The sequence below is a fragment of the Clarias gariepinus genome, chromosome 10, assembly GCF_024256425.1.
Source record: "Clarias gariepinus isolate MV-2021 ecotype Netherlands chromosome 10, CGAR_prim_01v2, whole genome shotgun sequence".
Lineage (NCBI taxonomy): Eukaryota > Metazoa > Chordata > Actinopteri > Siluriformes > Clariidae > Clarias > Clarias gariepinus.
The window spans coordinates 11,201,700-11,213,829 of NC_071109.1; the positions used below are offsets into that span (position 1 = coordinate 11,201,700).

General features: G+C 39.5%; 2 protein-coding genes across 3 annotated transcripts; one reads left to right on the top strand and one right to left on the bottom strand.

Moving 5' to 3' along the window:
* Window positions 1-92: 92 nt before the first annotated feature.
* On the bottom strand, window positions 93-5,833 carry fut11 (fucosyltransferase 11 (alpha (1,3) fucosyltransferase)). The gene is made up of 4 exons (XM_053505371.1): window positions 5,689-5,833; window positions 2,858-3,532; window positions 1,919-2,541; window positions 93-825 (listed from the first exon to the last, which is right to left on the bottom strand). Exons 2-4 carry the CDS (start codon window positions 3,530-3,532, stop codon window positions 681-683), a joined length of 1,443 nt encoding a protein of 480 aa, XP_053361346.1. The 5' UTR covers window positions 5,689-5,833; the 3' UTR covers window positions 93-680.
* Window positions 5,834-5,917: 84 nt separating this feature from the next.
* Window positions 5,918-11,903, top strand: rab9b (RAB9B, member RAS oncogene family). Of its 2 annotated transcripts, XM_053505376.1 has the most exons (3): window positions 5,918-5,955; window positions 6,064-6,176; window positions 9,362-11,903. In XM_053505376.1, exon 3 carries the CDS (start codon window positions 9,391-9,393, stop codon window positions 10,006-10,008), a length of 618 nt encoding a protein of 205 aa, XP_053361351.1. In that variant the 5' UTR covers window positions 5,918-5,955; window positions 6,064-6,176; window positions 9,362-9,390; the 3' UTR covers window positions 10,009-11,903. The 2 variants fall into 2 exon arrangements, with proteins under 2 accessions (XP_053361351.1, XP_053361350.1); XM_053505375.1 differs by lacking the exons at window positions 5,918-5,955; window positions 6,064-6,176 and adding an exon at window positions 9,082-9,152.
* The last annotated feature ends 227 nt before the right edge of the window (window positions 11,904-12,130 follow it).

Consider the following 12,130-nt stretch of genomic DNA (forward strand, 5'->3'; position numbering starts at 1 on the left):
TAAATGTAGGGTTATAAAATGCCTGGTGTGTTTGTTCATCTTTTAGATTTCACCATCAACCACAATCGATATAAGGTTTACTGAGTATATATATCTCTTTAATTGTTCTGCTTTCCACAGTGTAGCAAATAAATAAATATTATATAGAATACTGGTATCAAAATGTTTACATATGCACACATTTAAAAGGCTAAAAATGCCTGGAAGACACAAAGCAGTTTTCTATTTGACAAGAACAGCAGCTGAATCTAAATGTCAAGTTCAGCTTCCTGAAAAATAAATTATTCATAAAGCACGTAAGGGCTTGTTCATAACAGCTGCACTGATAAACAGAAACAGAATGATCCTATTCATATGCAGATCATGTTCGAATGTGTTTCCAATTACGATTTAAACAGCCCTCTTATAACACTGCAAATAATGTCAAAACACAAACTAATCATCTACAGATTAAATGTAAAGATGTGATATGCCTACTGTTAACAAAGTGACTTTTTTTTTTGCTTCCTGGTTTTGGCCCGTAGCTGTATGACCCATTAACGAGTCAAACATGATTGCACTTTACAATTGCTCTTTAGTGTTCTGTGTATTCTGTCTTTGGTACGAGTTTGTTTGGCACAGTTAAGGTAGTCCTTTATTTTAAATGTTCACGAGGTAACATTCTCGGAGGGAATTTCATGTCATTGGCCATGACGGCTCGCGGCCATTCTGTGAATGTGTTGCCATAGCAGTCCGGGGTCAGACTCGTTGTGATGTAGCAGTGACAACAATCCATCTGCCTGGTCCAGACTCTGCCAGTAGTCTTCTGGCCACATCTGGAGCCAGCTAAACAAAAACACACAGAGTTGAGAGAGGATCAGAGTTTGTTTTGCTTTATACCTATTCCTACAGTGGTCTTTAATAAGTGCCTTAAGAACTAACAATGAGAACAATCTGGACAATTAGATGATTATTCATGTAACCATTCTTAACCTGATTTTTTAAATATCCTATGAGAGTCTTGATTTAAGTTTAAAATTATTTATCTTTAAGACATGTACAGTGTATTGTTAATCTGATCATCACAGTTTTTAATCTAGACACAACTGGGGAGGAAGAAAAATTCTTGTCTAAATCTTCAAATCAAACTAGAAATCAGTCAGTTCAATTCCCACCCAATGCCTAAACCCCAGCCACTGGATGCAGTACCGGTCCCAAGTTATGTGCAGATCAGATGGTCCGCTGTGGCAGCAGCCGAAAGACTTAACATCATTTTTTTTTCTTTTTAATTATGACCCAAGATGACTTAGAATCGGTTCTCATGCACACATGACAAGATTCTTCATATAGAGACGTTGCTGCTGAATTTTACAGCATTTGTGGGTTTGCATGTGTTTCAAGACTTCTGGGCTGCTTTATATTATTATTATATTATAATAAAACCTTGTAGAAATGTTTCTAACATTGCTACTCACATAACAGCAGTTTCAGAATAGGCGTTTAAAACCTGTCTAGGCTGTCTACAAGATCATATGTCACAGCTCGAAATTCTCGAACAGGAAAATCTTAAGAACCTACTTCTCCCATCTCGGAATTCCACCAAGTCCAGCAAATGATGTAAAATTGTAAGTTTTGGTCTTTGTTTAAGTCATAGAAATATTCACTTTAAATCTTTAACATGCAAAATTAGAATATCGTAAAAACATAATAAAAAAAAAAAAATGAATTAACAAAGTAAAACTCTCATATTCTAGATCTATTAAATATAAAATATTTTCATCCTTTTAGTAATAATTTTAATAATTAGGCCTTATGGCTTAGATGGAAATCAACTCGCTGGAATAAAAAAAAAAAAAAACCTCATTTGAGAACTTAAAAGAAATCAGCTTTCTTCCTTGAAATAAATAAAATAACCAAATAAAAAAAAAAGTGACATTACCTATCATTAGAGTCCATCTCCTCTACACCTCCATACCCAGGCCTAGGCAGGGGACATCCCATGTGCGTATTGTTGGCCATCTTTGGTTCTGGTGCTGGATACTTGTCAGGATCTCGTCTGTGCATCTTTGCTGCCGTCAGCCGTTCGTTCTCCCGGTCACACACGTAACACTCAAAGCCATTCAAGTAGTTGGGCTTGCTCATGTCATTGATGCCCCACTCTCGGTTCTGAAGGCCTTCTAGGAGGCGGAGGTTGGTTACCTTACCTGGTGTCTTGTATTCCAAGTAACGCAAATACTTGGCGTCGTCTTCATCCAAATCCAAGATGAACTTGGCTAGCTCTTGTGGAGAGGAGAAATCATCGATCAAAATGGCAGAATGCTCGTTCGGGAGCCAGTCAGCTACAGAGGACGAGCCTCTGTAGATGGGCACGCATCCTTGGTGCATGGGCCGCCACAGTTTCTCAGTCATGTAATCGGGGCACAGTCCGTTCTCCAGGGCGAGGTGGAACTTGTAACGAGCCACAAAGCTCATAAAACGCTGATCCTCACCCGTGGCTGTGCTGGTGTCCTCTAGATACTCAGGCAGAGGCTTGTTATTGAGACACTTTCCATAGGAGTCAACCTGCAAAGAAAGTTAAAAGCTGATCAGGTAAGAAGAGATAAAACGATCATTTTAGGTTTTACATGAACAGAACTGTAGTATATGATGAGCCGAGATGAGCTTAATGTGGTCTCTTATTGCCACTTTTCTTAGTAAACTAAGCATAATTGATTACAATTTGTGAATTTACAAAGTTTACAAATAGCCATTTGTTATTCGGAATTATATTTTTATTTGCTGTTGTCCAGTTCTTAAAACGATGCGACACAATTGAGCAAATACAATGCATCCAATTGGGAAACGAGTTAATTAATCTCATTCGGCCTCCAGTTCCTACCTGTATGTACTTCATAAGCTCCTGGACATAGCGGTCGCGGTCTGAGGGCACGTCGCAGTGAGACTGCATGTACAACACAGGGGCGAGTCCAGCTTTTCTCCAGCGGTTCTTCTCCTCCAGAGAGACAGAGGGCTGCTGAACCAAGTAGTTGAGAGACGGCAGCCACTGCAGCGTTAGTGGATAGTCCGACTCTCTGCGGAACGTAGCTGTGTAATTAAAGAGGCGGATTCCAGTCCCATGTGACAGTATGTAGTTGTTCATTGGTGACTCTTCGTGGAACAGCGCCCAGGTTTGGTGAGCCAAGCGGGGCAGCGGTGCCTCATATGCACGAAAATCCGTGCCATAGAAGATGATTGAGGCTGTCCGACGGTGTAGCTGGACCTTGCGGTTTCGTGTCACCAGGCAGGATGAGCGAGCGCAGTCTACACGCTCTGTATCCCCTGGAAAGTGTGGGAACAGGTTGGCACTCCACCACAGCAGAATGGGCAGCTCCTTGTTCTTGCGGGTGTCAGAGTTGCCCGGGCCTCGGTAGGAGCTCACGCTAACAAACTCCATGTCGGTGAGAGCACTCTGGGGCTGGAAAGCACCCAGGTCTACTGGCTCCTGTCCTGAGCATGGCAGCACACAAAGCTGCAAAAACCACAAGCAAAGCACAAGCCCGGCCTCGACAGCCATCTGAACAGGAAAGAAATTAAATTGATCCGTCTCAGTGAAATTTAATTGAAATGGTAATGAGAAAATTAGTTTGCATAGAGAATGGTAACAACACTGAAGATGTAATACACTGATTCATAATAACACACTTTTGTTTTGAACTCATAAAAAACCTGTAAAATGTGTTCCAATTCATAAGCACTGAGGGATACGCTTCTGATAAATGAGGCAACATGTGCTAGCGAAAAACGTGAGTCAAAAATGATCTTTGGTTATATTAAAACCTCAGTCAATACCCCAATTCCTTAGTCAATACCCCAGTTCAATAACTGGTGCCAAGAGAAACACGGACAAACACGTTGTCTGTGAGAAAGGTTTCCATATATTAACAGGAAAAGACAGGGTATTTATAAGTTAAGCCGAACATCTGGTGTCATGTACATCTGTTACTACAAAGAACACAAGCCATTTTAACATGTCCTGGTGAAATCCTGAAGAACAAACAGTGAAAGTTGTACAGATGTTCATCCAAAAACAAAGCAGGAGGTGTTAGCTTGAGGGAGGGGAAGAGAGCGAGACTTAGAGAAAGAATGAGACAGAGAGAGTGTAAGAGTTAGCACCATAAGATCAGATCAAAGAGGAAACAGTAAGGTAGTAGCATGGAAGATTAAACACGCTAACATCAGATCCACAAGGATGGTGACAGAAATGTATCGGCAAGAATGAAAAGGAAAGGTTTACAGGACGGTAGTGAGACCAGCAATGCTGTACGGTTTGAAGATGTTGCTGCTGACAAGAAGACAGGAAGCAGCGCTGAATTTAGTTTGGGAGTGACAAGAATGGTAAGGATCTAGGATGAGTATATTATAGGGACAGTGCAGGTAGAATGGTTTGGGGACAAAGTGAGAAAGGCCAGATTAAGATGGTGTGGACATGTGCAGAGGAGGGATGCACATGTCCAACCCATATCGGGAGGAGAATGTTAGAGAAGAAGCTGCTAGGCAGGAGAAGAAGAGGAAGGCCCAAGAGGAGGTTTATGGATGTGGTGAGGAAGAACAAGCAGGAAATTGAAGTGACAAAGGACGATGTGATAGACAGTGTTAGATGGAGACAAATGGTCCGCTGTGGCGAGTCCTAACAGGAGCAGCAGAAAGAAGAGGAAGAAGAAGAACACAAGGAAGAGAGTAAAATTAAATTACAGTATTCTATATCAAAAATCTCTTCCAAAAACTTTTGGAAAATAATCACAAACTCTTGTAATTAGAAAGAACTCGCCAGAAGTTAACATCTTGCATTTTTTAATTACTGTATAGACATATAATGCTCTGGACTAAATACATTTGCATTAAACTTAGAGATTGCTTAGAGTTTGACACAGACCATACATGGTTCTCAAAAATGTATATGATGTGTGTAAGAATGCATGTTAAAATGAAATGAAAAAAAAAAATTATAAAAAATAAAATCACTACAGCAAATACACTGTGTTGTATAAACAGTGAAATGATTGAACACAGACACATCTGATACTGTGGACACGCCTATCTTTGACATACGCTCATGAATATTAATGAGCATGCAGATGAAACAGTCATGTGAAAGATGTCATGAACTTAAACCAGTGAAGTTTTTTTTGGCAGAATCCGTTATAAGCTTGCATACTTTTTTTGTTGTTGCTTTTTTTAAGGTCTCAGGTCATGAGACATTAATAAGGTCTCAGGTCATGTGATATTAGTACCACAAAAGGAAGGTTGGGCCTAATTAGCATACTATAAGTACAGGCTGCACAAAACTATTTCCAAAATTACACTTTTTATAGATAGATGTGGAAGGTAACTACGATAACAGTATCAATCTTTATTTTTATGAATATTCTTAAATATTCATAAATATTATATTCCTTAAATAATCTAATTAACTTTAAGGGTTCTGACAGATGTGTTACATACAACATCTGGAAAGAAACGTATCATCTGGACATCTAATTGGAATTAAAAGTCATTAGGAGACAAATCATTTACCAAACCTTTTTAAATCCCATGTCCAGGATATCAAAGGTGAGAGACTTTATGGAACAGCCATCTGCAGAACTGATCACTAATCATGTACACACACACACACACACTGGAAGAAGTATCCCTGCATCTCAAGACAACAAACACCGTGGATTTCCTTACCTTTCTTTAAATCAACCGCATCTAGCTTCACCTCATCTGATCCTTCCGTGTTGACAAACAACAACAAAACAACAACCGAGACGGGATCGCAGTGAGGGTAAAACTGACTTTCATTACTTCTTTGGCGTCTAAAGGGATGCTCAACCTGAACTGACGTGTAGCTGTAGACATGTTGCTCTATCGCCCACTAGCGTCCTGGAGGCACATCACAAGGGGAAAAAAACAGGAGACTAACCAAGAAAAGAAGACAATACACAAAAATTGAATGTAATATAATTTAATATAATTTGGAATGTTATGGTGTTATTTAGAATTTGTATTTTAAATGCTTTTGTTTTTGCTACACAAAACTGTAACGTAATTCAATCCTTCCAGAACCTGTTGGACTTTAGGACCAGGAGGAGACAGTCACGGTGGAGTGAGGGACACGCAGGCAGGAGCGCGAGCGCGTCAAATCTCAGCAACAGGGACGCTGTATACATAATGAGGTAACTACGAGAACATCTCAGTAGGGAAAAGTGCATAAACATATAAAATGTTGTTAAAATATTTGGTTATAGAGGATACCGTTGTAGTTAAATATATTTAGTTGGTGTAAGTGTATAATCCTGACGGCTTGTATGTCGTTAAGGGTCAGTATATTCCTCGCCGGTAATGAGCACTGCGGTGTACTGTAGCTGGCTAACAGTAATGCTAGTGTTTTAGGGTTTACGAGTTTAATTTAGCGAAAATTCTGTTACAAATGTTTTAAAATGATATTAAAGGTGCTATGATAATTTAGGCTCTTTTTGGTATATAACACAGACGTAATAATTAAAACGGGTTTAGCAACCGCAAGCTAAAAACAGTAGGTACTTGTCAGTGGTGTCTGCGCATGCGCGAATCCCATCTGTTTCCTGTTTATCGTCCTTATTTACTGACTCATTGTTGTTATGTACCCAAAGCTTAGTTCTGTTCACAGATATTGGTCTACCTTTAATCTAAGAAACTTAGTTAAAAAAAAAAAAAGCACTAAGTGTCAATAGATCACCTGGCATCTTGCTGCTGTACTGCAGTGTCAGTAAGATTACCTATTGGGATAAAACTGACAATTTCTCCTAGAGCTGATAAATATCCGATTCATTTCACTTTAATTTATATATCACTTTTAACAAGGGTCATTGTCGCAAAGCAGCTTTACAAAATCAAATTCGATTTGGTGATGTATCGCAATTCTTTTGTATGACAATTTATGTTTCACCACATTCACTGATTACTGAAATTTTGAAAACAATTTTACTAAATCAATTTTGGAATGTTGTCATTTGTTATAGTAAAATCTTTTATTTATTTTATAATCCTACAGTGGTGGTGCACTCTAAACTATTCACACATTGGCAGGCGGCACAGCGCCCTGTGTGATAGGAGCATCTTATATGGCAAGTTTGTTTACAATTGTAACAAAATTTTAAAGAAGTGTATTACCGAATCTTTATATTTATTCATATTATATTTATATCGGCTGGCCACTGGTGGTTCCCATCTCTAATATCTTTTGTTTCAGAGTTACTAATACAAAGGATTTTTTTCCGCCAAACAAACTTGCTTAAACAAGCTAATTTTCACTTTAGACTCACTCACACTCATTGTGATTGTGCTTAATGATTGCTTTTGGACAGTTGCTGGCTAACATTAAATATTTTAAATGTGATCACCACAAATTCTACTACTACAGATAAGGTACCAGTTTGGATACAAGTTTAGGTTAAATTACGGCGTTCTATAAAAAATATAGATTTTTTTTTCAAAACCATTATGAGCACAAAATTCATAAGTTATATTGAGACAAAAAGCTCAGCTGTTCTCAAATAGTACCTGCAAGAACAGTATTGGAAAGTGCATTTGCAAAACTATGATAAAACTGTAAAAGACCATGGAATTAGAAGGTGTGTCCAAACGTTTGCACTCAGTGTTTAGTTGAGCAGCTATGAAGTACAGATTTCTGTATTTCTTCATAGATTTGCACCCAAATGAGGATGGGTTTCCTGTTAAGTCTGGTTGCTCTCAAGGGAGTGACATCTCAGGAAGTTTTTCCTTGCTACCATCGCCCTTGGCTTGTTCATTAGGGACAATCTGATCATTTTGATTTATACAAATTTCCTCACATTTCATACACATTTCCATAAATTTATTTTCATTCTATAAAGCTGCTTTCCGACAATAACCATTGTTAAAAGCACTATACAGATAAAAAATTTGAATAAATTAAATTTTAAATCAGGTTTCTAGATATCCAAATTAAACATTTTAGTTTTTACTTTTATTTATTAAGCAAAGTTATCCAAAATAAATATCTTTGTCAGAAAAAGTATGTGAATCTCAGCTTTTAATGTCTGTTGTGACCTCTTTGTGTTTTTAAAGAACGCCATACATTTGTAAATGCCTATCTCGGCCGAGGTGGCTCACTGGAGCCCACTGCCGTCATTCCTGAACATTCAGCAAGTGGAATGCCTTATAGATGCTTGTACATTACAGGAACTCAGCCGGGAGCTATTGCTACTTGCAATAAAGCTATTTCTACTTGTATTGGTCATTAAAGGAGACATCTGAGTGGCCAGGATTTCATACATAAAGCAAGCAGTCCCATCATGGCTCTAGTATGTATACTGAGTAAACTTTCTACCTACAAGAACTTCTGGTTAATCCTCATGGTTTTGAGCAAGCTTCAGACAGGTGGCAGTGTTTGTTTTGGATAGTAGTGGCTTCCTCCTTGCTATTCTGTTTAGTGTGTTACTGATAAACATACTACTCAGTGCAGGAGTGGCCTGTAGGTCCTTAGTAGCTTCCTGGAATATTCTTTGCATTCATGACAGAGTAGCAGTAGGGCTAAATTTGCTTCATTTGGACATTACTTGCCTTACAGTGGATTACTTGGTTAGGTTATTTTGAAACCTATTCTAATCTGACGAGCATTGATAACTCTCTTTTCAAGATCTTAGGGAAACTGAATGAACTTATGCATCTCACACTTTTATAAAACTGTGTGTGATGAAGACCAGAAATGTTTGGGAAGCAAGGGAGGGCCTGCTAACCCTGTGCATTCCTGGTTTTTACCTTTTATGAGACACCTGACCTTGATTACCTTGATTAAGTTTCACATGCATTTTCTGACATGAATAGATTAGAATTTTAAATAAATGCAAAAACGTATCGATTACATTCAACAAGTGCCCTTAGACTTCCATTATAAGCAAGTAAAAACGCTGGACTGATTATTTAATTTGTTTACACTTCATACTCCTTGGTTCTTATGTGAAATACAAAACATGGTTAATAACCAATCTCTGCGTCTCCTATACGAGGGAGTTTCCCTGTCCAAAGTCTCATCCAATACAGATAAAAACACCAGACACAAAGCTGTTTAGATCACGGCTCTTTCTCCTGTACAGATTTGTTCAGCATGCTGGGTGTCAATTTGCAACCAGGTTAGAGAGTGTGTGTGTTTCTCTTTTTTTTTTAAAGCAATGCGGAGTACACTTGTGAGACACTACATTTAATATTATTAACTTTATTGGTCATAAATTGACGTGTGGTTTGTACAGAGAACTATGAATAAAGAACCCAGTGTGGGAATTGTTTACAGCAAGATTCAAACTCTATTAATTAGTCTATATATTTTTGTGTGTCTGTTTAGGTCACGTTAAGCCTGCCGTATCTGGCACCATGAGCGGCAAGAGCCTCCTCCTAAAGGTCATCCTGCTCGGTGACGGCGGCGTGGGCAAGAGCTCGCTGATGAACCGCTATGTGAGCGACCGTTTCGACTCGCACTCGTTCCACACTATCGGAGTAGAATTCCTGAACCGCGACCTGGAAGTGGACGCGCGTCCCGTTACGCTGCAGATTTGGGACACTGCTGGCCAAGAGCGCTTCAGGAGCCTACGCACACCTTTTTACCGTGGCGCCGACTGTTGTTTACTGACATTTGCTGTGGACGACGCACAGAGCTTCCGCAACCTCAGTGCCTGGAAGCAAGAGTTTGTGCGCTACTCGGATGTCCGCGAGCCCGACCGCTTCCCCTTTGTCGTGTTAGGAAACAAAGTGGACAGGGTCGAGGACGGTGAACGGCAGGTGCCCGAGGAGGAGGCGCGCGCATGGTGCCGGGAGAACGGCCATTGCCCGTATTTTGAGACCAGTGCGAAAGATGACACCAATGTAAGCGCTGCCTTCGAGGCCGCTGTCCGTGAAGTGCTGGCCTGCGAGGATCACGTCGATCACACTTTGCTCGGAAGCACTATTGACCTGCACGGGAATCGCAAGGCACCGCGCTCTTCCTGCTGCTGAGGAGCGCACCGAGATTTAAGGCTTCAAATGGCGTTAACCTTCTAGATCCTTCTCATCACTGCCTACTCCTGCGAAGGTCAATATAATAAAAAGGGAGTAGATGGAGTGTGTAGGCTTGAGGCCTTGAGGAATTCCCAGGCTTATTTAGGTACCGATGTTGGAGGAATTCTCTTTAAGTACATTGTCACTGGTACAGTATTTTATAGTCTGCTTCTCTGCCTACATTTGTAAAAGATCCAGTTGTATGATGGAGGAGGGGTGTATCCTTAATGTGACGGTACACTGGCTTTAATTGAGTACGATCTGCAACACAACTACCCTTGCAGTATCACTGCTATGGTGTAGTGTGTGTATGTATGTGTATATATAATATATATGTGTGTGCGCGCGTGTGTATAGGACATCACACCAGAACATCTAAGGATAAAAAGTCTTTGCTGTTTTGCATTAACCTTTTGGATGAGCCTAATCTTTGCCTACACTCACAAAAGGCAAAGGGGTACGATAAGGCTGCAGCATAACTTTGCTTGTGTAGCGAAATTACACACGTAGTGTCAACGGTACGCAGTAGTGTAACTTCTTCCTGCCAAAGGCTCTTGTGCAGTGGGGGTTCTGATTTCTTTGCTTTCTTTTTCTGGAGGTCACGGGGCTTAGACATGCTTCGTGAAGCTTTCATTTCCCCAAAAGTACATATACCTTGTTGCACAAGTCGTCATTCTGAAGCTTCGCTTTTTATGAAGGTGGTTTATCAGACAGTCTGTGTTTCTGCTTGCCGTGTTGTACGTTAGCCTAACCACAGAGTTTCTACTTCTGTGTTTTGTGCTACATTTCAGTTTGTGTAAATACAACTGGAAGACTGGTGATGTGTAAATTACCTTCCATGACACATTTTAAGTTTCTGTTCTTTCTTTCTTAGGTACAAATGCTATTATGGTACTATTTGACCAGGTTGATCTTTAAGGTTATCGTCTGACATCGGCATGATCGTGTCAGAAACATGTACCAGCTCTCAGTCACATCAAAAATAAGGGCTGTCTCATGTTGAAAATCGGTTTCGATCACGTGTTCACTTTCAGCGCTTCACATCATAGCCTAGGAAAGTTCGAAAAGTCGGTCTTAAGTCAGTACTAATTGCACTTGTGTAGCAGTTGACCCTCAGGAGCACTTGTGCTCCGGGTCAGCTCACATTGTTTTGCTGCCTTTTGCCTTTAAATGGCAAAATCATTACCTAGTAATAACTGTTTGCTAATCTGAATGTGAAAAAAAAGCACATTTGCTCTGGCGTCTTGAATTTAATTTTTATAGTGTTGCAAAAATGTTCTTGTGCACAGTCTTGCATATTCAGATGCATTTAGCACACAAGATTTTGACATTGTTAATATGTTTAACAATATCAGATTAGATATTAACCTCGCCTTTTTGAGAATAAATCAGATCCGATAATGATTTGATATGTACTATATCTATCGCTGCCTATATTTAAGCAAACATTCTTCAATCCTTCGAAGTTTACTCTCCTAACTTAAGTATTGTATTAATCTAAAGCATGGTCCTTGCCTTCGCTTGCTCTCACATGTAACCTCCACAACGCTTTCTGCCACCTTCCTGCAAATGGTTCATACAGCAGCCTACGCGGGTCTCCGTCCACTTCATCACAATTGGTTAACGAGAATGGTTCACTGTGAAAAAGCATCAGTTCCAATGGACGTTGTTTTTCCTCTCATGTTTGCTCCCTATATTTATTGTCTGTATTGGATAAGATGGCTGATGGCATTTTTAGACTTACTGTAGGTACCTGAAGTTGTTGTGTTCACTGTGATTTTGGATGATGTTATTACCTTGTTTGGAGTTCATTCTAGGGATACATATATTAAAATTGTTTTAATGATTTTTTTTTTTAAAAAGCTAGTGTAATTGTTTTTGTTCTTTGTTAACCCAAATCTAAGTTACTGGTACTCTGCAATAACCCATGTCTACTTTTTGGAATGCAGAATTTGCATATTACTTTACGGAAAATTATTGCTTTGTAAATCCGCATATGTGTTCACTTATTTATTACTGCACTGACTGTAAGCGCTGGCTTCTCAACTAATGTCAAATGTTGTAAGAGTTGCACTTGATG

Bases quoted from the DNA above. Each gene is read 5' to 3' on its own strand.
- fut11 (XM_053505371.1), bottom strand. From the start codon at position 3,532: ATGGCTGTCGAGGCCGGGCTTGTGCTTTGCTTGTGGTTTTTGCAGCTT. The intron at 2,542-2,857 runs GTAGGAACTGGA...CTTTCTTTGCAG, and splicing joins AGCTTATGAAGTACATACAG to GTTGACTCCTATGGAAAGTG. The intron at 826-1,918 runs GTAATGTCACTT...GTTTTTGTTTAG, and splicing joins GAGATGGACTCTAATGATAG to CTGGCTCCAGATGTGGCCAG.
- rab9b (XM_053505375.1), top strand. From the start codon at position 9,128: ATGCTGGGTGTCAATTTGCAACCAG. The intron at 9,153-9,361 runs GTTAGAGAGTGT...GTGTCTGTTTAG, and splicing joins GGGTGTCAATTTGCAACCAG to GTCACGTTAAGCCTGCCGTA.